General features: G+C 49.0%; 8 protein-coding genes across 8 annotated transcripts; 3 read left to right on the forward strand and 5 right to left on the reverse strand.

The window, feature by feature from the left end:
* Positions 1 to 933: 933 nt before the first annotated feature.
* Positions 934 to 1,994, reverse strand: CCOS01_01752 (40S ribosomal protein S19; the record flags this gene model as incomplete). Its single annotated transcript, XM_060449945.1, has 4 exons — positions 934 to 983; positions 1,044 to 1,349; positions 1,415 to 1,478; positions 1,962 to 1,994. 4 exons carry the CDS (start codon positions 1,992 to 1,994, stop codon positions 934 to 936), a joined length of 453 nt encoding a protein of 150 aa, XP_060318595.1.
* An 829-nt stretch (positions 1,995 to 2,823) lies between these two features.
* On the reverse strand, positions 2,824 to 3,972 carry CCOS01_01753 (ZIP zinc/iron transporter; the record flags this gene model as incomplete). Its single annotated transcript, XM_060449946.1, has 1 exon — positions 2,824 to 3,972. One exon carries the CDS (start codon positions 3,970 to 3,972, stop codon positions 2,824 to 2,826), a length of 1,149 nt encoding a protein of 382 aa, XP_060318596.1.
* Positions 3,973 to 6,601: 2,629 nt separating this feature from the next.
* Positions 6,602 to 8,076, reverse strand: CCOS01_01754 (uncharacterized protein; the record flags this gene model as incomplete). The annotated part of the gene is made up of 2 exons (XM_060449947.1): positions 6,602 to 7,902; positions 7,980 to 8,076. The coding sequence occupies 2 exons, from the start codon at positions 8,074 to 8,076 to the stop codon at positions 6,602 to 6,604; spliced, it is 1,398 nt and encodes a 465-aa protein (XP_060318597.1).
* A 1,569-nt stretch (positions 8,077 to 9,645) lies between these two features.
* On the forward strand, positions 9,646 to 11,180 carry CCOS01_01755 (uncharacterized protein; the record flags this gene model as incomplete). Its single annotated transcript, XM_060449948.1, has 3 exons — positions 9,646 to 9,794; positions 9,914 to 10,637; positions 10,704 to 11,180. The coding sequence occupies 3 exons, from the start codon at positions 9,646 to 9,648 to the stop codon at positions 11,178 to 11,180; spliced, it is 1,350 nt and encodes a 449-aa protein (XP_060318598.1).
* A 145-nt stretch (positions 11,181 to 11,325) lies between these two features.
* Positions 11,326 to 12,222, reverse strand: CCOS01_01756 (uncharacterized protein; the record flags this gene model as incomplete). Its single annotated transcript, XM_060449949.1, has 3 exons — positions 11,326 to 11,628; positions 11,702 to 11,764; positions 11,833 to 12,222. 3 exons carry the CDS (start codon positions 12,220 to 12,222, stop codon positions 11,326 to 11,328), a joined length of 756 nt encoding a protein of 251 aa, XP_060318599.1.
* A 1,648-nt stretch (positions 12,223 to 13,870) lies between these two features.
* Positions 13,871 to 16,456, forward strand: CCOS01_01757 (peptidase S41 family protein; the record flags this gene model as incomplete). The annotated part of the gene is made up of 3 exons (XM_060449950.1): positions 13,871 to 14,036; positions 14,214 to 14,606; positions 14,742 to 16,456. The coding sequence occupies 3 exons, from the start codon at positions 13,871 to 13,873 to the stop codon at positions 16,454 to 16,456; spliced, it is 2,274 nt and encodes a 757-aa protein (XP_060318600.1).
* Positions 16,457 to 17,274: 818 nt separating this feature from the next.
* On the reverse strand, positions 17,275 to 18,452 carry CCOS01_01758 (uncharacterized protein; the record flags this gene model as incomplete). Its single annotated transcript, XM_060449951.1, has 2 exons — positions 17,275 to 17,848; positions 17,941 to 18,452. 2 exons carry the CDS (start codon positions 18,450 to 18,452, stop codon positions 17,275 to 17,277), a joined length of 1,086 nt encoding a protein of 361 aa, XP_060318601.1.
* Positions 18,453 to 22,340: 3,888 nt separating this feature from the next.
* CCOS01_01759 (uncharacterized protein) lies at positions 22,341 to 22,769 on the forward strand (the record flags this gene model as incomplete). Its single annotated transcript, XM_060449952.1, has 2 exons — positions 22,341 to 22,584; positions 22,690 to 22,769. 2 exons carry the CDS (start codon positions 22,341 to 22,343, stop codon positions 22,767 to 22,769), a joined length of 324 nt encoding a protein of 107 aa, XP_060318602.1.
* Positions 22,770 to 25,148: the final 2,379 nt, after the last annotated feature.

Genomic DNA, 25,148 nt, shown 5'->3' on the forward strand with positions numbered 1-25,148 from the left:
CAGGGTATGGGAATACACACCAAGCAGACCGGCGAAGTCAATAACAATGAAACCGTGAAAGGTTTATGAGATATTGAAGCAGCGACAGGTCGGCACTCCCAGTGACACGAGCAGCGAAGACTTGTAGCTGCAGGAGACCCGTGACAGAAGCGAGAGCAGTCAGGCTGTATATAGAACACCTGCCGAATGATGAGGAAAGAAAGGTGTCGATTGGGAGGAATAAGTTCAGTGAGCTGGTGCAGTTGCCGTAATGAGACTCAAGGTCGTGACTGCGCGTAGTTGCGATGCGTTCTGGGATAGACTGTTGAGGCCAGAAGGATAGCGACAGGCTGACGAAGAAAAGAAGTGCCGGAAGGATGGAAGACTAAGGTGTGAATGAGGCGAGGATTTTGATATCAGGCGGCACGTGGTGACAAGCGTTGAAGCGCTAGTAATCGTGGACGTGTTGTTGAACCTGAGATATTCAACCTGAGACTGGCGTCTTCAGTTGGCTGAATTCAGGTAGTGAAGTGAGTGAAACGATCATTCGATGCGGGAAGGAGTGTGCAACCGCGTCAATCACGAGCGCGTCAGCGAGGGAGTGGAAAGCATGAGATTGGATGGCGAGTGGGGTATGGAAGTCGATCACGTCAAGGAGCCACGCTTCAACTCACGCAGCATCGTTTCACGCAGGAAGGAGCGACAGCAGTGAAGACGACGTGAGGTCCGACGTGAATTCTGCGGGGCGTGTAGCACACACACTACATGTCAAGAGAGTATCAAAACACCAGGTAAAGACGGAACTTGAATTTGGTCGTGGTTCCAAATGTTGCAATCATGAAACCCGTAATCCATTTTCAGACGCCTAACCCAATGCCCATTGCCGTAGCCATGACCCGGAACCTCATTTTATTTTACCGCAAACAACTTTTTAAATCGTGTTGGGGGAATAATTTACTCGTCATCCTCCTCCTCCTCAGCCTCAGCGGTGGTCTGGGCGATACCTATTGTGGTACGTTAGCATGGATGCTCTGAGAAGACATGTATGTAGAAAGGCAACTTACGGTCCAAATCACGCTGGCCGGACTGGGTGATGCGGCGGCCACCCTTCTCCTCGTCCTTCTCGAGGACACCGATCTTCTCAAGAGCCTGGCAGATCTTGCGGTCGACGGAGCCGGAGGCGTCAACGTGGTGGGAGGGGCGGACACCGCGGTTCTTGGCGGAGCCGTGGACCTTGCGGAGGCGGCCGACACCGACGGTCTTGCGGACGTAGATGTGGCGGGCGACGGAGGCGGCGCGGACATAGAACCAGTCAATGTTCTGGGGAGGGAGCTCCTTGGCGGGGCCGGTCTTGACGATATCAACCCAACCTGATGGCGGAGATTGGTCAGCGACGAGTTGTCATTCGAGGAGGGATGTCGGGGATTAAACATACCGGGGATGGGCAGCTTGCCCTGACGCTTCAAGAAAGCGGCGTACGCGTTGATGAACTTCTGCGCCTGCACCGGAGAAAAAGATTACCAATTAGCATGATTCCGTCATCAGAAGTCTTTCGACTCCCTCGCGCCTGCTCCGTATCCTCAAATTGTGTATCCCTGTTCTCCCAATTGTAATCCTCGCCGACATGTCCTCCACAACTCGATGAGCCCGGCCTGGTTTGCACTTCCTGTCATCACTTTGCATCTCTCTTTCCTCCCCCATATGTCATGGTCGCGACATCCGCAAGATGCACCAAGAGGGTCTATTTCAACAACCTCTGGATGTAGATCAAGCTTCGGGGTGTACTCGCGAGATCGTGACCGGAGTGCAGTGGCGGCGCAATGGGCTTTCGAGGATGTGGCGTGGACAGTGCGGTGTCATCGGAAAGTACTCTTGTGGTGATCTTGGTCGCAATTCGAGCATTCGAAGAAATCTTGCGATTTTTTGTCTTTGGGTTTCGGCTGAGAGGTCTCCAGATGGAGAAGAACGTGGTGTTAACCTACATCGACATCGCGAACGTTGATTCCACCGGCCATTTTTGCGGTATTGATTGGGTATTGGGGGGAGAAGGGTGGACTGGGTGCGGCGCTGGGCGATAAATTTGGCGATGAGGTCGGTCGGTCAACAGATCGAGAGGCACAAGTTCACGAAAGTTGCGATGGTAAATTTTTGGTGGTGCCCGGAGCTTGGCGCAGGGCTCTTTGCCCTGCGGGGCGACAGATCACGTGTGTCATCGGTTCAAGAATGTTTTTCTTTTTTTTTTTTCACTTAATACCGAGTCACCGGGACCCTCCATTGAGTCCGAGCGTCGATTATCTAATATTTCCGGTTCAGCGCCATTCCATGTGGGGCCAATGCTCGACTCAATGAGGGGCTCATGCTCGAGACGCCAGAGCCTCACTCCGATGACAAGGATACATCATGAGAAACCATCTGCATGAGTTCGTGATCACCGAAGCTTGCAGCCTCTCGTTGTATCTTGAGCTGTCACGAAGCAGTGGTCTCATACTACCGCACGACCAGCCACAATGATCAATAGTCATCACATCTTCAGAGCAAGCTCATATGCAATTACAATATCACCAGTGCCAATTTTTAACTCAAAGCAATTGCGATTGCAAACATTCATTCTATCACTATCCCATTATATGCCTGACTGAGAGGCGTATGCAAAACTCCTCCTAATGCAAAATCCAAAATGCCTCCGAAAGTAATGTTCCACACCGTGCACTAAACACCGGCTCACCGACCCAGGTATCATTTTCACCGATTGCCCCATAATCCGTTTACCATTTCCAGTTCCGTTTTCACCAATTCTACATCGTTCGTTTGCACACAACGTCCGTCATGGTCAGTCCGTCACACCTAGGCCCAGTTGGCCAAGACAGCCATCACACCAGCACCGAGCGCGACACAGCCGAACGCAAAGAGCTGCACCTTGAGCGGTGAGTTTCTCATCTGCGGGTTGAACATGAACTCGTGGGCCAGAAGCTCAACCAGACCCGTGTACATCAGAATACCGGCACTGATAGAGTCGAAGATTCCGTTGACAAGTGTCTGGGTCTTGGCGCTGTTCGGCTGAGCAGCGATACCAACGGCAATAGCGATGGGTGTCGACAGGCCGTAGATGATGGCGAGAATGTGAGGCCACCAGCGGCCGTGGGAAGGCCAAGTGGCAGTGGCAAGACGAGAGCCCAAACCGAGACCCTCGAAGAACTGGTGGAAAGTAAGGACGATGAGGAGGACGACGAGCTCGTCGCTGGTGGCGAGGACGAGTCCAATGAAGATGGAGTGGAACACGACACCGAATTCGAGAATGAAGATGGCAATCAACTGGCCAGCGAGGCCGTTGTGGCTGTCTCCTTCGGTATGGTCGCGAGCATGGCCGAGATGATCCCTTCCACCGGGCGGGTAGCTAACGTCGTCTGGAAGTCCAGGCACCTTCTTGGGGTCGACAAAGCCGGCGCCCCTCTCAGTGTCAACGTCGTGGGGGCAAACCTCAGTAGCGCTCGTCCCATCGGTCCCAATGTCCTTGGTCTTGGTGGCCATGCTGTTGCTGTGGCCAAGTTCGTGGTCATGGCTGCCGAAAGCAGACGAGGCGACGTTGGATGCGATCATCTCAATCAGGAACATGACCATGACGGTCATCAGGCCGATGGCGAAAGCCCAGTCGTAGCTGCCCAGCATCGGCTCCAAGCACTCGTTGTGCAGAGCCTCGACACCAGGGGCCAACAGATGCATCCAAGCGGTTGCGATAATGACACCGGTACCGACATACTTGAAGATGAAGAAGGTCATTTTGGGAACGTGCATTCTGGTGGTCCTGGCCAGGAAGATAGGGAGGAAACCACCAAGCATCGAAGCGACCATGATGATGAAGATGGAGGCGATACGCAGTCCCTTGTTGCTGACATCGACGGCAGCGGCACCGCACTCGTTGACGGCATCGGCACCGGAGCCATCATCTTGGCGGAGGGCGAGGAGCTTCGCCGCTGACATTTCCAAAGGGTTCATTTTTGCTGATTTTCTTGCTGAATACGTTACAGATGCTGGCAGAGCCTGCGACGGGTGCTTGCTTTAAGGCTCTGGTCTTGGTCACCGCAGACAGGTAAGTACCCGGAAGGCTGTGACAGCAAAGTAGACGAGCTCGAGGCACCACCGGTGGTACAGGTTGGAGCAACGGCTTCTTGATCGACCGGGGATATGTGACAAGTGCCGGCGGACTGGGCTCGAAGCCTGTGCGTCTCCGAGAGACTGGGTTGAGCGGCGGCTAGATGCGTTTACCGAGGTGATACGACAGGCCAAAGTCGTCTGAGAGGCGCAATGAGATGGCGACAGAGAGGAGCAACGAAGAGCTGAAGGGCGGCAGGGCGAGGTGTGCGTCCTGGGAGATGGGTCCTCGAAGGTCTTGGCTCGCAGCTTGGCGTCTTGGTAGATGGAGAGGATTGAGGCTCCGAGACAGGCGCTGGGCAGTATATATTATGCGCCAAGTGCAGGGGATACTCTGATGGAGACGATGAAGAATCGGAATTCTCTTTGTCGATTCTCGAAGAGAGGGAGGGCGAGTGGGCTGCGGTGGCTGCGAACTTGCGCGGCGTGGAACGGCGTTGCAAGATGTGTCGAGAACCCGGATGGTCGTCGGTCGCGGAGGGGGGTTAGGATGGCATAAGAGGACGGAGGGACCCCCCGCTTAAACAGCCAGGGTGGACTCGACGAGGACGGAGGAACCACAAAAGCAAGCGGGAAACCCGGCACTTTGCAGACCAAAGGAAGAGGAAATATCTTGTTTCGGTTCTTCTGTCCGGTGGTGGTTTTTCTGTGGTTCTTTGGTATGGCGCGGCTGATCAAAGGGAGACGTCAAGGTGGATTGCTGTGTGCTGTTTTTCTTTGGGGCACTCGATCGATGTTCTATCGCACGGCGTCTGATAGATACCAAAAAGAAAATTTACGAGAGGGAATTATTGGACGACGAGGTACGAAAACGATATCCTGACGTGCAGGGAACCCGTCTGAACAAATCGGTGGCCTCGAAACGATTGTTGGACGGCCGAGAAAAGCTGTCTAATGTTTAGAGTTTTGACGGTTCACTTTCTCGAGGTCGACGGTGATACCGAGCAAGAGGTACCTTGGGCAAAAGACGAGTGTGCAGAGAGAACTTGGAAAGACCCAGGAACGGTTGACCAGAGCGGCACGGGTGTCAGGCTCGGGCGGAAGGCGCAGGGACGGGCACAGGCGGATGCGCAAAATGGAAGTGAGGACCTTGATGGCCAAACGTCGATGTAGATCCACTTTCGCACCTTGTTCTTACCTCACGGGTTTCTTATCAAAGACAACCCAGCACCTGTTCCCCTGCAGCTTCCGCATTCATGAAACAAAGACAGAGCAGCGCAAGTCGACCAGTGCAAGGTATTCTGTAGTTATTCTCCATGATTCTATCCATCATGCGCCAGGACATGTGGATTTTAATCATGGCAAGCATCGCCAAAGTCAGCTACTTCTAACACAAATACATGCAACTATCGTGCAAGAAAGACTGGAGGTCCGCCAACGCACCTGCTTCGACTTTCAGAGTGAGGACCTTGATGGTTAAGCTAGTGCGGAGAACCTTGATGGCCAGCTTGCGGGCCAATGAGAGCCCGAATAAATTGGCACAAAATCTGATGGCGTGGGGCACCCGCGCCGAGCTAGCGCAACGGACCAAGGATAGTGCCAGTTGGGGAGCTGACAGCATCCAGGAATGAGGTGGGATGTCTTGACGTTGCGAGGAATGCGCTCGTTATTTGATACTCATCCAATGGTGAGGGATATCGCCGATATTGCTGGTATTGCTCGAAAGGGGCAAAACACCGACATAGTTAAACCATAATCATGAACATTGATTGGGGATTAATCTTCGTGTAATATGTTACGGCTGAATGAGTTGAGACATTCTAAGAGGAAACTGACGTTCAGCTCTCCTCCAATCTGAACCCATCTTAGACAAGGACGCACACGACTTCTATCAGTGAAGTGGGAAGATTTTCTTCACATCTCCAAGAGTGGTACTGATAACTGTACGCGCGGTAGCCCTTTGAATGCGGGTGGCTTTCATCCACTGCCAAGAAAGCTTGGCTTAAGCCGTTTCTGCTAGTCAAGCTTCAGCCAAGCCGGTCGCTTGCTTCCGTCCATGATTTCATCATGAAGAACCCAATCGACCATGTCCCATTACTTACGGAAGTCACCAGAGACTTCGAGACCCAGAGCCACTTCTGAGTTCTGCTTTCTCCTCTCGGCTAACATTTCCGAGAGAACAACTATCAAAGGCAACGTCGCATTCTCCTCCTATTTCATGCAGCCACCACGGCCCTTCCGACGCCATCCTGCATCGATAGCTGCGGCGTCACCTCGGATTGTGCCCAAGGAGACCCGTAGCCACGAAGCCGGGATCTGTCGAGTCCAACCTTGACAGGTAGTATAGAGTACTAGTAAACTCAGCCTCTCAGGTGCTAAGGATCTCGAGTGTGCAGCCGTGCCAGGATGCCGGGAACTTCTGCCACGCGCCAACTGCCTGTTTCTGCGACCGAGATGTCGGGAAGAACGTCGCATCAGGGAAGATTACCGGTGGGTACGCTGTAATCTGGCCAAAAAGACCATTGACTCCTTTTCATGATGAAAATTGAATTTCCACGCCCACCGTGCGGAACGGCGAGTCGAGCTTGCGCAGGTCGATTGCGCTGCCGAGACTGAACAGGAGGGACTTGACCCTCCCCTCCCACAAGACCCCAATCTTCATGTTCTGGTCCAGCCGCGCCTTGATGACGCTGCCGTATTCATCCGCGCCCTTGGTCTCTGCCGCCGTGCCGGCATCCGCCGCCGCCGCCTCTTTCGTTCTATCCACCGCAGGATCGTCCAATCTCCACTCCATCTTCGCCTGAAAGCTGCGTTCTCTCGGCTGATTCTTCCGTTCATGCTCTGGCTCTTCCACGACAAGCCTCGGCTGCAGCTTCGGTGACTCGGGCAGCTCGTCGTCCAGCCTCCACTCTAGCTTTGCCTGGAAACTGCGGCCCTTTTTGACAAAGCTCTCGGCCGAGAGCGCGGGCTCGAGGTTGCGGGTCAGGTTCTTGCGCCACAGCTCCATGCCCACGGACCAGTCGCTCTCGTAGCTGTACACGTTGAAGTCCATCCTCGTCGCGAGACTGCAGTGCTTGCCTGCTACTACTGCGTAGCTGGCGCTTATGTTGCCCATCAGGGGGTTGATCGTCATTGTCGCCGTCAGCGGGGTGCCGCGGTGCTCCGGGAGCGTCGCAAAGCGTCCGCCGAAACTGACGCCGCCCGACTTGTTAAGTAGGCCGTAGTAGATCTCCCCGCCGGCGCTGAAGCGTCCGTAGATTCGTTCCTTCGCTTCGTCCGTGTGTCCGCCCAGCTTGCCGCCCGATCGTAGAGCTTGGATATCTTCTGTATCACCACCAAAGTTGTACGCGCCTCTGAAGCCCAGCAGGCCGCCGTCGGACGAACCTAGGCCTTCGATAGCGTATCTGCCGACATCATACTGAGCCAGTCCCAAGACAGTGCCTCCGTTGCGGAGAAACTTTCCTGAGACGGCGCTGAGCTGGAGTTGCAGCGCGGGGGATATCCTTTTCACGACGAGAGCTTCGAGCATGGACTCAGGGAGGTACAAACGGCCGTAGAGCAGGGAGGCCGCGGCCGGACTAAGGAGGGGGTAAGGCTTCGAGGTTCGAGGCGGGAGGTCGGCGAGCGGTCGGTACGAGCGCAGCAGTGCCGGCAATGGTACGGCATCGGATTGCGGGGTGAGGTGCGCGCGGAGGGGCACGGAGGAGTAAAGGTAGGAGATGGAGCCGTCGACTACGCCTACGGAGCCGAGCTGGTATGATGTCGCAAAGTGAGGGGTCGCGAGAGAGGAGAGTGTGAGGCGTAGGCCCTGCGGTGTTGGGAAGTTGAGGAGTGCTGCCAATGCCCTTCATGTCAGTGCTGGTCCAATGTGCAGTTCCCCAAATGAGCTCTGCGCATTTCGTCAAGCCTACCATCTGCAGTTGCGTTGAGCGTCGAGTACGAGTTGTCGCGGTTCCAGCCGGTGGCGTCGTAGAACGCGCTCTGCACATAGCTCATGAACTCGCGCATGTTGGGCGGATGTTCAAGATCGCCTCACAGAGCAACGGGCTCACGACTTGCTATTGTTGCAGAGACATTTGTTTGGTACCTCAGCGCTGGAAGGTTTTGTGCGAATTGATGCTCGATGTAGCTCCTATGACGATCGCTAGGTTCTGGGCAACGGAAGTTCTGGCATCGCCGGCTGCTTGGAGTGGGTCCGGTTCATTTTGATTATATAAGCCGGCTCACTCATCATGCCTGGTTGAGGTAGAACTTCAGCAAAGACAAGGGCATGGCTCTTGACGAGTTATCTGAGGACCAATTCGATTTCAATCGAGACATGGAGGACAAGGTTTTAATTCGAAATTCTTGATGGCTGTGAAGAGGGCGGATGTTCACGACCAAGTCGAGTATTCTATCTTGCTTGATCCACCTTACCTTATCGTTCTGTGCAACAGCTCCATGTACAAGCATGGATGTTTCCCGATTGGTGGTTCTGACCATCAACTCCTTGAACAGGACTTGAACCTTGTCCTCTTCTTCTTTCTCTGGCGATGCGGATGATGATGGCTTGCATTGCTTCCCGATCATGTGAGGGAGTCCCGTCACGCAATTTGGTCCTACGTCGTCTTTCGCAGGCTTTATCTCAAGGCTGAGATCACTTGGCTTTTCCCTATTCTTGGAAGTCCGCAGTTGTGAGTCCAACAATCAGGAACTCGAGGGAGACAAATGCACCATGTAAAAACGCAGAGCTCTTCGGACGTCCGTTCAGATTAGTCTATTTGTTCCAGGCTGAGTCTCTTATTTTCCAATGACTGTGGCAAGCAGCCACAAGTTATCGGCAATTAGGTCCGCCAGCTTCAGAATTTCTCTAATTAATCATAAAGATGGGTGGATGGCGACCCTCGCATCCACGATAAGATGCAGTATTTCCCATCCCGACTCTCGATACGGAGAGATTATCTCAATACTTTGGAGTTCCAGAGCCAGTCTGAACATTTTTTCCTCCTTGAGTTTACTCGTGATACGGCGTCCCCGAGGCTGGTAATATCGCGCCTTCACGTTCGGCAGTCCTCACGTGCCGGATGCTTAGGAATCTGTCTTGCTTCATCCAGTTTAGTTCCTGAAGAGGCACAGCACATGGAAACAAGATGGACACTTGGTGAATCCTCCGCACCGATGGGACTAGGGCCTACGGTCAATGCCCGCGATGCGCGATGTCTCGCCGGTCCCTGGTTTTGCAGGGCAGAACGCCGTCCAACAAGATGTGGATCCTGATATTATCGATTCACAGGTGTGATTGGACATGATGCTTGCTCCGACCAATGAGAAATACCCGTGGTCCGCCGATAACCAATGTTTGCGGAAGAAGCGGGGCTGAGGCATTGCTTTTGCAAGGACGGTCCTCGACGACCGGCCGGTAACTGAGCTTCAACCGTACCTCCAATATCTTTACCTGCTCCTTTTCCTCTCAAACTCAGTGACTCATATGGAAGATTCTCATTCACCCTCTTTAGGGAATCTCAACATCTCAAAGAGCCCGAGCCCTTGACGCAGTTACATCCACGCCGTACACTTGCCGACGCAACCAACATAGACATGGTATTGTTAGCGCCCCTGAAAAGGCACAGTCCGACCAACGCAAACACAGTCTCCAACGAACACGCCAACAGCGATCAACTTGTCTCAACAGTGACACGAAAAAGGGCCAAACATACCCGCACTCGTCTTGGCTGCGCGACTTGCCGGTAAGTGAGCCGATTTGTTGGCTGGATACGGTTCTATCAATGCGGTCCATATGCTGCGCCGACAAGGCGCTTGAGAACAGCGTGAATTTGCAAGCTAAGTGAATCTTCTCCGGGCACAGAATTCGCCATGTGAGATGCGGCTTGGAACGACCCTCATGCCTTCGATGTAGTTCTACAGGAAGAGTCTGCGACTTTGTCGAAGATTCGAGCAATGAACGGCGCAGTTCGCTCCTCGCAAAAAACGCATACGTATCAATCGTACCGCGGCCCAATCCTAACGATGCCATCTATCAGCTAGCCCCGCAAACCGGCCGCTGGATCAACTTTTATCAAGGACACTCAGCTCCTGAGTTTGCTGGATACTTTGACGTGGAGTTCTGGAGCACCACCATCTTGCAACTAAGCTACCGAGAACAATGTGTCCATCAAATGCTCGTTGCCATTGGTTCCCTCCACGAGTCTTTGAAGTCTGGCCTCGCTCAACACTCGGACTCGAATGCCGTTAGCCTGTATAAATACGCCGAAGCAGAGTACACGAGAGCTGTCAGTCTCCTCAATATGCATATGACCCATCGAGGATGGTCAGCTCTCGAGATTACACTCGTGTGTTCTATCCTCGGTATAATGTTTGAGTGGCTGCGTGGGGGCTATCAGGACGCTGTTCGACATCTCACAAGCAGCTTCAAGATCCTATCAACGTGGTTATCCCACACCGCCCCACCATCTACCACCACCTTTGGGTCGCCAGGAGGCCACCTCATACGGAGTCAGATAAAACCGATCTTCCATATTTTGGTCCTGCAATCAAGAATGTTGCCGATACCCCCCAGCGTGCCACCGAAGGTAGTCCAAGCCCCGGAGCAAATAATGCCTGAGTTTTCCAGTGTCGCTCACGCTCGGAATGCTCAGCTCGACCTCTTGACTTATGTTCTTGTGGTTCCGCCAAAACACACAGGATCCAAAGGGAGAACGCACCAGGTCGTGGCGGAATCATTGCGTCAATGGTCCGACAAATTTGCACTCTTCATCTTACAACAGCCGCAATTGGCCTCCGATCCCTGCGTAAAAATACTAAAAGTATGGCGCATTATCACAGAGATGATTTCTATATCGCCTTTTTCTTCAGAGCCGGACTCTTCAAATGGGCTCATTATGCAACTCTCTACCTTTTTGGATGACATTGAGAGTCGGAAGATAGCAGTTGACATAGGAGCGGTTGCGATCTTCTATTACACCGCTGCGTACTGCCGTCATCCTGAAACGCATTGTCGAGCTATTGCTTTACTGAAGTCGGCAGGTGGACCATGGGGCCACCATGTTGCTATCAAAGCCCAACAAGAGTACGCCAGATTAGAGGATAATGATCCGAAACTTGGACCTCTTTGATCACCTAATTTCCCAAACAATATCAAAGTTTAACCTATTCCCAGTTCATTCGAATTGAATATATCTTGATGATAAAGGGGAACGCTGTAGTCTTCATTGACAAAATCCATACTTCATCAATCATATCTAAAACCCCCATGTCTGACTATTGAGGAAATCTTGACTGCGCCCATTCCGTTACCTTCTGGAAAATGAGCTTGGCGTCCTGCTCACTCGAGGACATCTCAGAGTAGTATCGTTGAAGATCATCCTCGGTTGGCAGTGTAGCTCTGTAATATGGAACGTTCATCTCGAAAAGTTGCCTGGAAAGCTCGCCGTAAATCTCTGGGTGGCCTTGAAGCGATAAGACAAGTCCAGAGTCGGACATGAGGATTTCGTTCTCAGGCGCCAATGGCTTGAAGCCGTTGGGTACATTCTGCACAAAGCGCTTGTGAAACTTTGTGATTTTCTAATGGGATTGAGGACTTAACGACTGGAACCTAGGGATTGATCACGGATAATATGCTGCAGAGAGTACTTACCAGCGCATCCTTGCCAAAAATTGCTTTACCATCATCGTTCAGAGCGAGAACTTCCACGCCAACCTAGAGAACTAGCTTAGCATCTGCCTTATAGAGCCTCCATATTTCCTGCGCTGTTCCTCAATGCTCACTCTTGGATGTTCAAAACTCCCGACTTTGCCAGAAAGAGCTGTCGCAATTGCCTGATGACCCCAGCAGATGCCGAGAAGCTTGGTTTTCGTGACGTGTTGCTGCCCCACCACCTGTCGAATCCATTCCAGCGTGGTGTCGACCCAAGGCTCATAAGTCGCCTGGCACAGGTTACTCAGTCCGCCGGTGATAATGATGAGATCGTAGTCCGCAGGCGCTGGAAGGTGGCCGTCATCCTTCATTGGCCGATATGCGTCGATTATTGCATCCGGAACTTGTTGTAGGACGTTATCTCGGAACGACTGCAACATCCCTCTGTGTTTTGGCTCGTCGATCTCGTAGGCTTTGACGATGGCGACCCTGAAAGGTGTTGCTTGTGGTAATGAACCCATATTTATCCGTGATGTGTGTTCTTAAGCGTCCCTTATTTCGTCTGTTCTTAAGCCTGTGTGGTGTAAAGTCTATGGGGGGTGAAATCAAGTTCGAGATGTGTCGGTATTGCGGTGCGGGACACTCTTGATAAGAATGAAGTGGGCTGCTCCGTGTTCTTGACTCAAAGCCGTCGGAGTTTCGGACTCACAGATAAGCTAAGCGCGCTCCACCAGCCCGGCAAGGTGGGCTGGCTAAACTCGGAGTATCCACTTGACACATCTCCGGAAATCGGACACTGGAAGCTTAATCACGAGGCGCCCCGAATCCATAGAATTAGTAATGAGATGATGCTTGGTCCGCGTTATCTATCACATGGCGCTTTACGTCCACCAGTTATGAGCAAGTTTATCATCTGCCATGTGCGCCCTGCTTTCTAGATGGGCCGGTCATGCTTCTTAATGTTTCCTTGATGAAGCTTAGCCTCCGCTGTCCGTCCAGCTGGCCGCTGCGGGTCCTCCATTGTAGCTTCCGCTTTGAGCCCTTGCATGAGTCAAAGAGAACCCCGCGATCTGAGTATTGAGGTAAGCTTACGCGATGGCACGATCTAGCCAGCGCTGTTGGTCCCTGCAGATGGATCGGAGTAATGTGGCCGAGGAAAGCGGCGAACAAAGAGTCTTTCAGTTGCCGTTTTTACCCCACTTCCCCGGTGCCGGATTTTGAGACACAACACGTTCAACGGCTCCGATTACCGAATTAGGAAACTTTTCACCACATCATACGAACCAACTTGAACATCATGATCCAAAAACTTCTAGACACGCAGAGTAGGTCTGAGTAGCGCAATGTATGAATAGTAGAAACGTAGCTTAAAGAAGGACAGTAAGGGCACCGGGAGTCTTGTTCTACCCTGGCTACGGCGGCGTCGGAAGGAAGAACAGATTGTTACCCTCGAATTCTCCCCAGATAGCCTACCTACCTCCCCTATGTTCAGAGTGTAGGTACGGGTCAGCTAGGAAGCTTCATGGATGAGACAATCACGCTTGAAGACTGTTAAATAGAGGTAGGCCTTGCGCCTAGAGGGCGGCGATGGCCAGTCTGCTCGATGATGTGTATTTCTGTTTTTGTGAAGTTTGGCGTGGGTTGTGGTGCATCCTTCCGTCTTGGCAGCATTCATAGACCGCACCACATTTCCAAGACACGCCAACCAACAGCTAGGAAACCCCTACGTGATGCCTAGAGTTGTGGATCACCTATGTTCAACAAGTCACGAGCCAAGCCCAGCTTGCGGCCAAGCTGAATACTTATACTGATGCTGGCCCCTTGCCCTACTTTGATCCGTCTCGACGGGTTGCTTCCCATCAAATGTTGGTGCAAAATCGGGCCAATTTCTCTTTCAACTCGTTGGATGACAAACGGTGTTCGACTTTGCCAAGTACCGCCAATGCGACCCAGCCTTGCCAACTCATGCATCGCCTCAATTCGGGACTTTTGTATGCTTGTTGGTGCCACAGAAGGAAGGGCCGCTAATTGCGATGCGTCGCCAAATGTCTTGGACGCGCGCGCCTTCTTAAGGTCGGCGGCGCCCGATCATGGCGTGCCTTGCGCGGATCGTCAATTGCCTTTCTTGTGCTCTTGAGCGATTGCTTCGGAGTAGTAGTTGTAAGAACAATGGTGCGGCTCACATCGCTCTTCGCACGAGCTCTTCCCGTTACGGCATTTGCGGTCGCCGCTCCGGCTGCATCTACACCGCAGCTCCGGAGACAGGTCGCGGTTGGCGAAGCTTGTGCCGAGATTGGAAGGGTCTACGACGAAGCAATTATAACAAACACGACCGGTATGTTACGTAGCTCCTTTCCGCGAGCAGATACTATCAGGTCTTCTGTTGAATACCAGGATATGGTTCGTCCTCGCATTCGCCCCCTGTCGTGCCACGCGAAAGCTTTAGGCTGGGGGTGAAGGACCAACAGCGACTACAGACACATCAGGTGGAACATAGGCTGACGCCCTGCAGACGATGTTGTGGTGAAGCCTTCCCTGGCATACCAGTGCCTTAGGTCAATCTCAGTGGACGTTGAAAGAGATACAGCGCTTGTTCGCTATTTGCGACCATGGCTTGAATATCAGAGTACCGTCGACATTCTTCTAGACCCTCCCGCAGAGTACCTTTACCCAGGCGTCGATATCTTTGGTGGCCTCGACAACATTACCCAGTCCCTCGAAAATGGAGGTTACGAGTCTCAAATTGACTTCACTGTTGATCTTTACAGACTGATTAACGTCAAGCCTCGGGATGGGCACTTGTCCTGGTCGCCTGTTCTGGGTGTATTGATCAGCTTTTCTACGCCAGCGTTGTTTATATCGATTTCGGAAGATGGCATCAAGTCGCCCAGAATTTACCTTTACTGTAAGTAGGGAATTCCATGATTGTTATTTCCCCTCCTGGCCATGCTCCCCTCTCTTATATGCGAAGGCTCGGAAAGGGGCAAAGGGATAGATCTGGGACTGCCTTTCAGAAATCACTAACGCAAGTCCTTACTAGCTGACTACCAGAAGAGCACGGAACAAGGATATAATGCTTCCGAGGTCAAGTCCTTCGATACGGCGCCCATTGTCGACTACATTCAGCAGCGGTCTGTCGACAACTCTCGAGACCAGGATCCCGATGCGGCCTACAATGAGCAACTGTATAGCAAAGCGCTAGAAAACGTCCTTGAGACGGCGACTGCTGGCAGGCATCTACACACAACCCTCGGTGACGAAAGCGTCATTGAATTCGCCAACGGAACGGAGGCAACTGTCGTCAACAGAGCTCGCATTGTTGCAAATTTCTCCGGCATTACATCTGGTCAAGCTGTTCATGAGCGCTTTGAGGTACCGCTTGATGACGGCGAGGCCGAAGTCACCCTCGATACTACGAGAATTCCATTTTCTCCGGCCTTGGAGGGGTATCCTGAACCTTCTGTCATCCACGAAGACAGGTATATCAGCGGCTACCTCTTCAACGAGTCGACTCTGAAAGACACTGCTGTACTGGCTGTGAATGTCTTCATGTCCCAAAACGGAACTGCTAGAACTGTTCTTGAGGCGCTCGAGGATCCCATAGAGTTTGCCAGGGTTGCTAGCAAATTCGTCAATAGGAGCAAGAGCCAGAACAAATCTAAGCTCATCATAGATCTGCAGGGTAACGGTGGTGGTCTTGTGGCCAACGCAATGAGCCTATATGCGACACTATTCCCAGAGGCCGGTGCAGAAGCGCACATGAATATGCGGGTTCGGGCGCACGCTGCTTTGAATTGGGTCGGAAGGACTGCTGAGAGACTAGGCGCAGACCTGAAGTCCCTTCCTTACCCGGTTGGTTTCAAAGGCTTCGTCGACGAAGACTTGAAAAACTTCACAAGCTGGGAGGACTTTTACGGCCCTGAGACAATCGAGGGCAGCAACTACACTAATGTTGTGCAACCTTGGGAAGTAGCCTACGCCCGTACCGGCTTGCCCGGCATCTTCGAGATCCCAGAGCCGTGGTTCAAGCCAGAGGACACGGTCATTCTCACCGATGGACACTGCGCGTCTGCCTGTGCCTACATCGTCGGCATGATGACCCGGGAGCTAGGCATTCAAGTCGTGGCTATGGGGGGACGACCTATCGATGCGCCGATGCAAGCTGTGGGAGGAACCAAGGGCGGACCAGTCATTTCGCTGGGACCTTATCAGACCATTTATTCTGCTCTCGGGGCTTTCGTCAAGCCCCCAGAGGGAATCGATATGACGCCCTTTGCCGAGTCTAACCCCCCGCTCGCGGGCTTACCTACGGATACCTGGACCGTCAACTCAGCCAACATATACCTCGACGACGATCTCGATGGCGTCCCGGTACAGTTCAGATATGAGGCGGCGAATTGTAAGCTCTACTATACCTGGGAGACCTTGACAAACATGACCAGTCTATGGACCGTGGTGGCAAATGTCAAGTGGAATGGCGCCAAGTGTGTGCCGGGCTCGACCACCAACGACGATGACACCATAGGATCAGTTCCTGGGTACACAGACAAGGTTGTGTCCAGCTTCAAGTGGGCAGCCGGCCCTGGAGACGTGAATGGGGCATCAGGCGAGGGCAATGGAGATGGCGGAAACGGTGATGACAATGAGGGGAATTCCGGCGACGAGGATGAGAATGCTGCTGGCTCGCTGCGGGCTTGTTGGAAAATGCTGGCTCTTGTGCTGTCTATCTCTACGATGCTGTTTGTCTTGCAATAGGAACCCGAATATCCTGATATACTTAGTCGAGTGAATGGTGTATGCAAATCAAACATGTCTAACTCAATCTCCGTGCAAGTTGAAATGATTCGATGATAATTCCCATGCCAATGATGATGATGATGATGATGAATCGTTAACTGACGACGTTTCGTTGCCTTGCCAAGATGCTGAAATCGACATAGGAGCTCACGTTTGGTTCATATGGGACTTTCACACCCTAGTCGAGCACGATGGACGTTGTTGAGAATGACCCGAGCAAAACTTTCTAGCACTTACAGACATCTTACTCGTAGTTATGTGGTGAATTAGACGCAGCTGTCAATGATGATGTCCGGTTCAAGGGTGTTGGCTTCGGAAAAAAACATCTCTTCGATAAGATTGGAGTAGGTAGGCCGCTATGGTGATGTCCGACTTCTGAAAATTTGATCAAAACATCTAGGCGAGGCAAACAGGCACAACCTGACAGTGATTATGTTTTGTTACTGGCAGCGTGAGTCTTCAATCATGTGCTCGGCATAAATGAACGCTGAAAGAAATGCACCCAACCCAACTTATTCTGGACAGAAGTAGCAACTCCAACCGCATTCCTTCGTCGGTCGAAATTCTCCTCCCCGTTGCACTATGTTTATGTGGCGGACAGCGGGCTTCCTAGCTTCTGCGTATGCGGAAATAGTTGAGCATATCAAAATGTACAAAACTCGATTCTGACAACTCTTCTTCCTTTCACCACAATCTGCCTGAAAGCTGTGTCTATCCAAGCCATCCGATGACTTTGAGAGTGGGGTTTGTTCGTCCTCAATCTCAATTCAGTCTTCCTACCAATAGCCATTCTCAATGGACTGGTTGAATCTCCTTTGCTCCCTCTTAGCCACTCCGGACCTGTCCTGGCACTTTCCATTCCACCACTCAGACTGAGAGTGTACCAACTCCCAATCACCCCATTTCTTTTCCTCTCTGGTTGATACAAGTACAATGTGGAGCTTCGGTCGTGCCTTCGACAGAACTCGCAGTACGCTGCTTGTCCAGCTCATCTTCGCGATACGAAGCTCCTTCAACTTTGGCACCCACTCCGGATGATCTGTCAGCGCCTCAAATACTATGTTGTGGCCCGTATTCGACTCATTTCTCGAGGCAGTACTGATGTGCAGATTTGTGAGGTCGGGACAATATTTGCACAGCGCAAGAAATGCCTTTTCTGTGAGGCCCGATGTGCCTGGGAGGGAAATGATTTTCAGCTTAGGACAGGCATGGGCTATCTTGATGACATCGTCGTCAGTAAGCTCCGTAGCAGAGTTGGTAGAATCATAGTCGACGTCGTGATAGTCGAAGCTGAATGAAGTGAGGCGTTCGCAGGTTTCCTTGAAGGAGAGCAGCGTGTCAATGTGTGCCCTGGCAATGTCGTCAGTTTTGGTGTGGGCCTCGCGGCTCTGGCAAGCCCCAGTATTCCATAGTCTCCCAACTCAGTGGGCAAGGCAACTCACGGCGTTAATTTGTCTCGAAACATCACCGCCCTCGTGGCATGGCCGAGCCATTCGACACGCTGGTTCTGCCACTCGCCATCAATTCGGAAGCAAGCGCTGACAGATCCTCTGGGTCCTGTGGGTCGCGGTGCTCTTGCGGCCTTCGGCTTGAAGGTCTTCTTCGGTGCCGGTGCTGTTTCGTTGAAGCTGAGATACTCATCGTCGCTGAAGTCATCGGCGTCGAATTGCACAGCAGCTGCGGCGTCTGAGGCGAATTGAGATACAGGTTTTCCTTGATCGAACTGCGGCTCGGCCTTGACTGACATGGGATATTCTGCCTTGATGTTGCCCGGGGTGAATGGATCATAGGGTACCTCCGCATGTGAGCCGGACGCGAAGTGGCCCACCAGTGTCGCGTAAGACGCGCCGGGGAGAGCTGGTGGCCCGCCCTGGAAGCCCGGCCTCACTCCGTACACTGCAGCATTCGCTGCCTTCCTGGCCTCGTCCGACTTAGCTGTTCGCGTCGGCGGCATCGTGATGTTTGTGTATCAATTGTGGTCATTCAGGCCGGCAATTCTGGAGAAGTCAGGCATCTATGTTGACGGAAAGGGAGCCAGGGTGTGCGGATTATCCAAGTTTGATGACAAGCCCGTGTGTTTGGACATTTCGGAACGAATATCCACAATACTGATATAAGTCGGAACACCCCCATTCGGCCACCCCCCCCCCCCCCCATTCGGCTACCCCAAAAATCCCTCTTAGCTACCCTAATTAAAATCCTACCCTTAATTTATAAATAACTATAATAATTATAATTATTATCTAAATATATTTTTTATTATATTATAATATTATATATTAAAAATAAAGTTATTTAAGCGCTCTAAATAATTAAATATAATATTTTAATTAAAAGGGCCTTAATTAAGTTCGGGGTTCTAAAGAATATACTTTAGAATTATTAATAAGGTTAATAAGCTAAAGTAATTATTTTTATAAACTAATAAAAACTTCTTTTTTAAATAAGAAAATAAGCTAGTTAAATAGGTTTATATTTAATATATTTTAAGAGTTATATTAACTTATAAATAAATTAAAAGATTTATTAAATAAGTTTTATAAACTTAGAGAGATAGTTATTTTTTTTAAAAAGAGATAAATAAATACTTTTTTTTAAAAAGAAACTTATTTATTAAAGTTTAACAAAGTCGTTTTAGAAGTTTTAATTATATTAATAAAATAATTACTAAGATAATTAAGCCCTAATTCTAATTACTGAATATATTAAAAATTAAAAATATTAAATATGTTAATAAATATAATATAAAATTAATATTTTTAAGGGTAAAGAATTTAATAAGCTAGTTTTAAATATAACTAAGGCTAACGTAATATAAAAAAAAGAGCTTTAATTACGTTTTTAAATTTTTATTATTAAATATATTTTTATTAGTAATATCGTTATTAAATTATTAAAAATCTATAAAAAGAAGTTAGTTTAGTAAAATTAGTTCCCCCTTAAGCTTAAGGGTCTCGATAATTAGGAGTTTATAATAATAAATAATAAGTAGATTATAAACTAAACTATTTTAATATAATTAAGAGTAGTTTTTTAATATAAACTCAGCCCTCTCTAACTTAGGGACTTAACTTATAATTAGAGCTTTAATTATTAATTTTAAATAAATATAAGAGTTATATAATAATAAAATTTATATAAAAGTACTATATTAATAATATCTATTTATTATTTTTATTATTAAATATCTTTTCTATTTTTTTAATTATTAAATATAATTATTTTTAATTTTATTAAAACTTATTTATAAAAGGAGCTTAATAAAAAAGATATAATAAATAATTTTATTATTATTAAAAAGCAGTACTTCTTAGCTTATTATATTATAACTTATTTATTTAATTTAATAAAGAATAATATATAAAGTAATTAAAAAGTAATTAGCTTATAACTACTTAATATTATTATATTTCTTAGTAATTTTATAGTATTATTTAGCTTAATTATATTATTAAATAATATTATTAGTACTTAATAAATAATTATTAAAATTATTAAAGTCGTTAATTAAATTTTTATAGTATTTATTATTAATTAGTTAATATTTTAAAAAGTTAGTAACTTTTATTAATAACTAAAGCTCTTTATAAAGCTTAATTTTAATTATAATACTTAATATTTACTTTTTTATAAAATTAAAAAAACCTTTAATAAAAAATCCTTTTTATTAATTTTATTTTAATAATAAGTTCGAGTTTTAAAAACTAAAGTTAAGTATATAGTTTTTTAAAAAAAGAAAAGTATTTAAATAAACTTAAATACTAAGTTTATTAATATTAAAAATATAAAAAGAGCTTAAGAAGATATTAATAAGCGTTTAATTAGTTTTAATTAAATAATAAAGGTTAAATTACTTAGTAAGAATAGTAGGTATATTAGAATAGTAGTAGAAAGTAGTTAATTAATTAACTATAGTTATTAGCGATATTACTAGACCTACTTTTAATAGGGTAGCCGAAAGGGGGGGGGGGGTGGCCGAATGGGGGTGTTCTGACTTAGTACTCGAACATAAAGTAGGCAGCTTTCAGACAAACAAATCAAATTGCCGATGCTTCAATCCAAAACTCTTTCTCAAAGTAGACTTAGACATAGAGGCACTTCTCCTTCTACGCCGGGTTTCTTGTATGGTTATATGCAGGCACCCGTGCGCGCCGTGATAGGCATATTAATTACTGCAAGAACCTGTACCACAGGCGGTTAAGAACGGCGATTGAAGCTTAACGTTCTGATTTCAACTCTACCGAGATCGCTTGGTTAGCGCTAAAAGTCAAGACAGCTCGAGCGAAGACAAGAGCGAAGTGCTTATTTGGCATTCAGTATGGAATGTCTCGAAACAGCAGGATGCAGTTACACAAGGCGATGTGCTAAGAAAACATGGAAAGAAGGTATGAGGGTTGCGTCGGCCTGACAGGACATACAGAATAAATTGCGGTGACAGCTCAGAAAGCGCTAGGGGATCAATGGCTTAAGAGTCACCTTGAGGCCGGCCATCAGGAGGAAGAGGACAGAAGACGAAGAATATAGGTTGTTGAGAAAAAAGAAACCCTTTCCAAGCTCACGACAGTCACTCATACTGTGATATTGTCGGAACGAGAAAACAGAGCAGTATTCAAAGCTGCATGCAGGCTGTGCCATCCACACAAGTAAAGGGCAACACACATCTAGGAAATAGGCGATTGGTAGCTTGTTTAAATCAATGTCACAGGCACTTATAGTCTCTCCATACTTGAAGCTATGGGATAGCATTACTTGCTGCCAGTGTGCAATACGCTCATGTGGCCCCTTGAGACTGATGCGATCCGGAACCTCCCAATCATGCCTCATAACAGACATTTGAACCTTTCTGTGGATGAAGCGAGAAAGAGCCGAAGCCAACAGGGATGTCTCGTCTATAAGCTGTCTGACTCGTTGGAATGTACTTAGATTCGTAACCTACGGGCAGCTGCTTCACTCGGCCGCCCACTGTGGTCATACTGTCATTTGATGCGGCACTCGTGGTGGGCGGCCGAGTTTCAGGTATTTGCGCTTGATCGCTCATGAGAGTAGTGTAAGCTATAAGGAGGCGCTCAATAAAGTAAGTTGAGGAAATCTGGCGAACGGCCTGATGAGCAACCAATAAATTGAATGAATCAATACAATCTGGATCGAGATAACAAGCCTTATGAAGATTTGCTGAGAAGTGTTTATCCAAAGGCGTGCACAAAAGTGGCCAAATCCCAGAATAGGCATCGTAAGGGGCGAACAACATGAGACTGGGGAAGTGTACTAACGTCTTCAGGGATTGTGGTCGATTCTCGCCGGACAATTCGCAACACCAGGTACATGTAGTGTTGAAAGCGACTGGGAGGAAATATTCACATCAACGAGGCACCAACGGTGGACGCAGTTCTTGATATGGTTCCTGTGGTCAACGGCAAGGTCCTCCTCAACAAGCTTGACAACTCATTTCTGTCAAGTACACGAAAGTGAGCTGAGAGCCCTTTGTTCATCAGTCTTGCGTACTGGCCGGCCTGTAGCACATCCTTCCATGACGACGCAGTGCGCCCACTGGGTATTCATGTCATAGCGACGCGGGGTTAATGACGTCCGAAGGAGTCGCCGAACTAAAATCATGACTCAAAAACTTTGACTTTTCCACGATCACTATGAGGACCGTGGACTGTATCAACCTGCCTCGAGTAGTGCTTGAGCTTTGGAAGACGTTATATATAATACTGCAGAGAACTACTAAAGAAGTGCAGTCCAGTACCTGACAAGTATCGGTTGCATCAGCCTTTTCACCTCACTCATTCTCTTTCTACCACATTCGCTTCATACCTTATAGACTTGCATCGCCGATAACATGAAGTCCACCATTATTCACGCTGCTGTTATGATCTTGTTTGGTACTGCGTCGGCTGTTGAACTAGCCTGCTACGGCACTGGAGTCCCCTCGGCTATCAGAAAGGGCGATGTCGAGTACGCCATCAAGAATCGGTCCGACGAACTAGGGATTCCTGGAGGCACCAAGTTTTCGCTCCGTTGGAAAACTTGTACCGATCCTGAGAACAGTCCTAAGGACGTTGCTTTTATTACAACACCCAGCAGTAAGTGGTTATCTTAGCTTCAGAGATCGCGCATCGCAAAGTTTCTGTCTGTCCCCAGATGCTTGCGCTCTCTGAACATAGCCCTTGCGAACTAATGCAATCTAGTTACTCGAGAAGGTTCTACTAAGTTGGCCAATGGCGTCGTAGCGTGCAGCTTAGATTCACCCCCAGATTCTGACTGTTAGATGTACCTAGGAGGCGATTTGGGATGCCGTCTTCAGTTTGAACAACAAACAAAAATTGTAGCAGCTCACTTCCAGATATCTGACTAAACATGAATAAATTTTCTGATTGAAAGCGCAACTGCCTATGTCATGATGAATTTAACAATCTTTCGCGTCTTCTGACAAACGTCACACTCAGAGTCGGTGCTAGATTGTGGTAAATTGACACTTACCAGAAGAATCGTCAGTTGGAGGCGACCTCTAGCATGGCTCCAAGATATGAGAAGTAACTGTCAGTGAGGCATCAATCTGACCACACAACGTCTTCCCTTCTGTTAGGTACGCTATGAGAATTTGGCATATCAGGTTTCAGCCCGTCTGCACAAGGATTGATATCCCAGTGCTCTTACGAAGTGCATGTGGATTTATGATTCAGTAATAAAGATAGGAGAGTTGCGGACATCTTGACAAGAAAGAGGTTCTCATTAGAGACAAATCATATAATTAAAGTACGTATGCATTGCTTACAAACAGTCACTTGCGACAGGGTCAACAGAGATGGGATTGTGACTGATGATGAGGCCATGATAGCATGATCTCGTATCTCGACGCTTAAAGGTGATGCATAAGCGCTGTGATTGTGTTGTTGAGGGTTCCAAATGTTTCAGTCTCTGATCCATTTCAATCGACCTTTGACCTTGATATGGAGGCTGGGCCATTGTCACAGACAAGAATAAGCAACCGACAGACTGCCAATCGGGTTTTATGCCCAGTCCACTGTTGTCCATCGAACCATACGTAGCAGTCCTAACTTGTAGTTAGCTGCGTCACAAGTAGCGCTCGTCCTATCGAGACGGGCGGTGCAGATCACAACACTTGAATAGTACTTAAGTAGTTACTCTATCTAAGTTAAGCGACTTATCTATTACGAAGTTCAGAGAGCAACCCCGTCATCCAGAACATGTTCCAGGGGCTACTTCAAGTGCCCACCTTCATTCTAGATACATGACCTCTCTAATTGGCCTAATAACATGAATGGGCAGAAGAGTATGGGGTTTCAGGGAGACCACCCAAGAGTTGGCATGAGTCCGCATTAGTAGCCAGCTAGACGTTAGGTACAACCGCACAATTCCCTTCATTGGTCTGGCCTAGAGGCTTTAGGTCTCAATACAAGCGTCTTCGTAAGCATTGCATTATTAATACGGGCTGCCGTATTTGGTCAATTTTGTTCTCATACGAGCAAATGATGACATTTGTGCAAATGTGCGAATTTGAGACATTTGACCTAGGGATTTCATCAACCGCGAGGGTGAGCCTGTGTCAATGACAACGAACCAACCCCGCCGAAGTATTGATTCAATTGACCCAGCGCCATGGGGTAAGATGCCCATTGGACTTAATTTACCGTCGCGCAGATAAGCAAGCTGATAAACGCCGCTGCGGCCTGCCAGGAGAAAGTAGGGATCGAAGCTACTTACAAGTAAGCTCAATGGAGAGATACTACGGAGATGAATTACTATCTGCGGAGACTCCCTTGTAGGGCTAGTGCGGCTTCTCCCGATGTGGTGTGTGAGCCGTGGGAGCTCATAGCAAAAAAAGTTAAAAAGAATTAAGCACTCTAAATCTGAAACGACTCGGATGCCCGGCTTAGAGGGTTCCACTCGCCCTTTCGGATCCGGCACGGCGTAAACGGCACGCAAGCCTGGCCGGGCTCTGCCCCAGAAAGATCGTCCTCATCCAAGCAAAGCCAAGACTTTGGCAGCTTGGGTGAAGGAAACAAACCAACTTCATGTCTTGAGAGGGGGCTTCGATTTCAAGATGCAGAGGAATCATCAGCGTGGGGTCAACAACAGGATATTGAGTTAAGCATCGTTGAATGCTTCAACTATATCTAAGATTGCAACGGTCGAACCTTAACCTAATCCTTTGGGACTTGATGATTTAATGACACAATTCCGGGAGTGCGCTGATTTCGTAAAGTAACGTGCTCATTTACCCGCGTGGTTGGCCCAATATTTGCCCACTGCGCCGCATCCATCCCTTTGCCTCCCCGGGAAGTCTAACCAACAAAGACACAAACATCAGACGAACCGCCAGATGAACCGCCGGGTGAAGTGGCGAACCACCAAAAGAACCACTCTAGAACGCCGCCAAGGAAATGAAGGAGGAGAAACCAAATGAAGGGAGAGCAGGCAATATCCCGGTAACACCACCAGATCGTGCTTCGCGTGTCCACAAACAAGCAATTCTGCCCCTCACGTCACCTCCCACGGGGGCCAAACCGGTGCGAGAGGGCGATGGGGCGATTCAGCGGGTGCGGTGGCCCCACGAATCCCATCCACATAGCAGGGATCTCGACCTTCACCGTTCCGGCCAGTCGGCACCATGATCAGTCTAGGT

The sequence above is a fragment of the Colletotrichum costaricense genome (genome assembly GCF_030867565.1).
Source record: "Colletotrichum costaricense strain IMI 309622 chromosome Unknown Scaffold_2.1, whole genome shotgun sequence".
Taxonomy (NCBI): domain Eukaryota; kingdom Fungi; phylum Ascomycota; class Sordariomycetes; order Glomerellales; family Glomerellaceae; genus Colletotrichum; species Colletotrichum costaricense.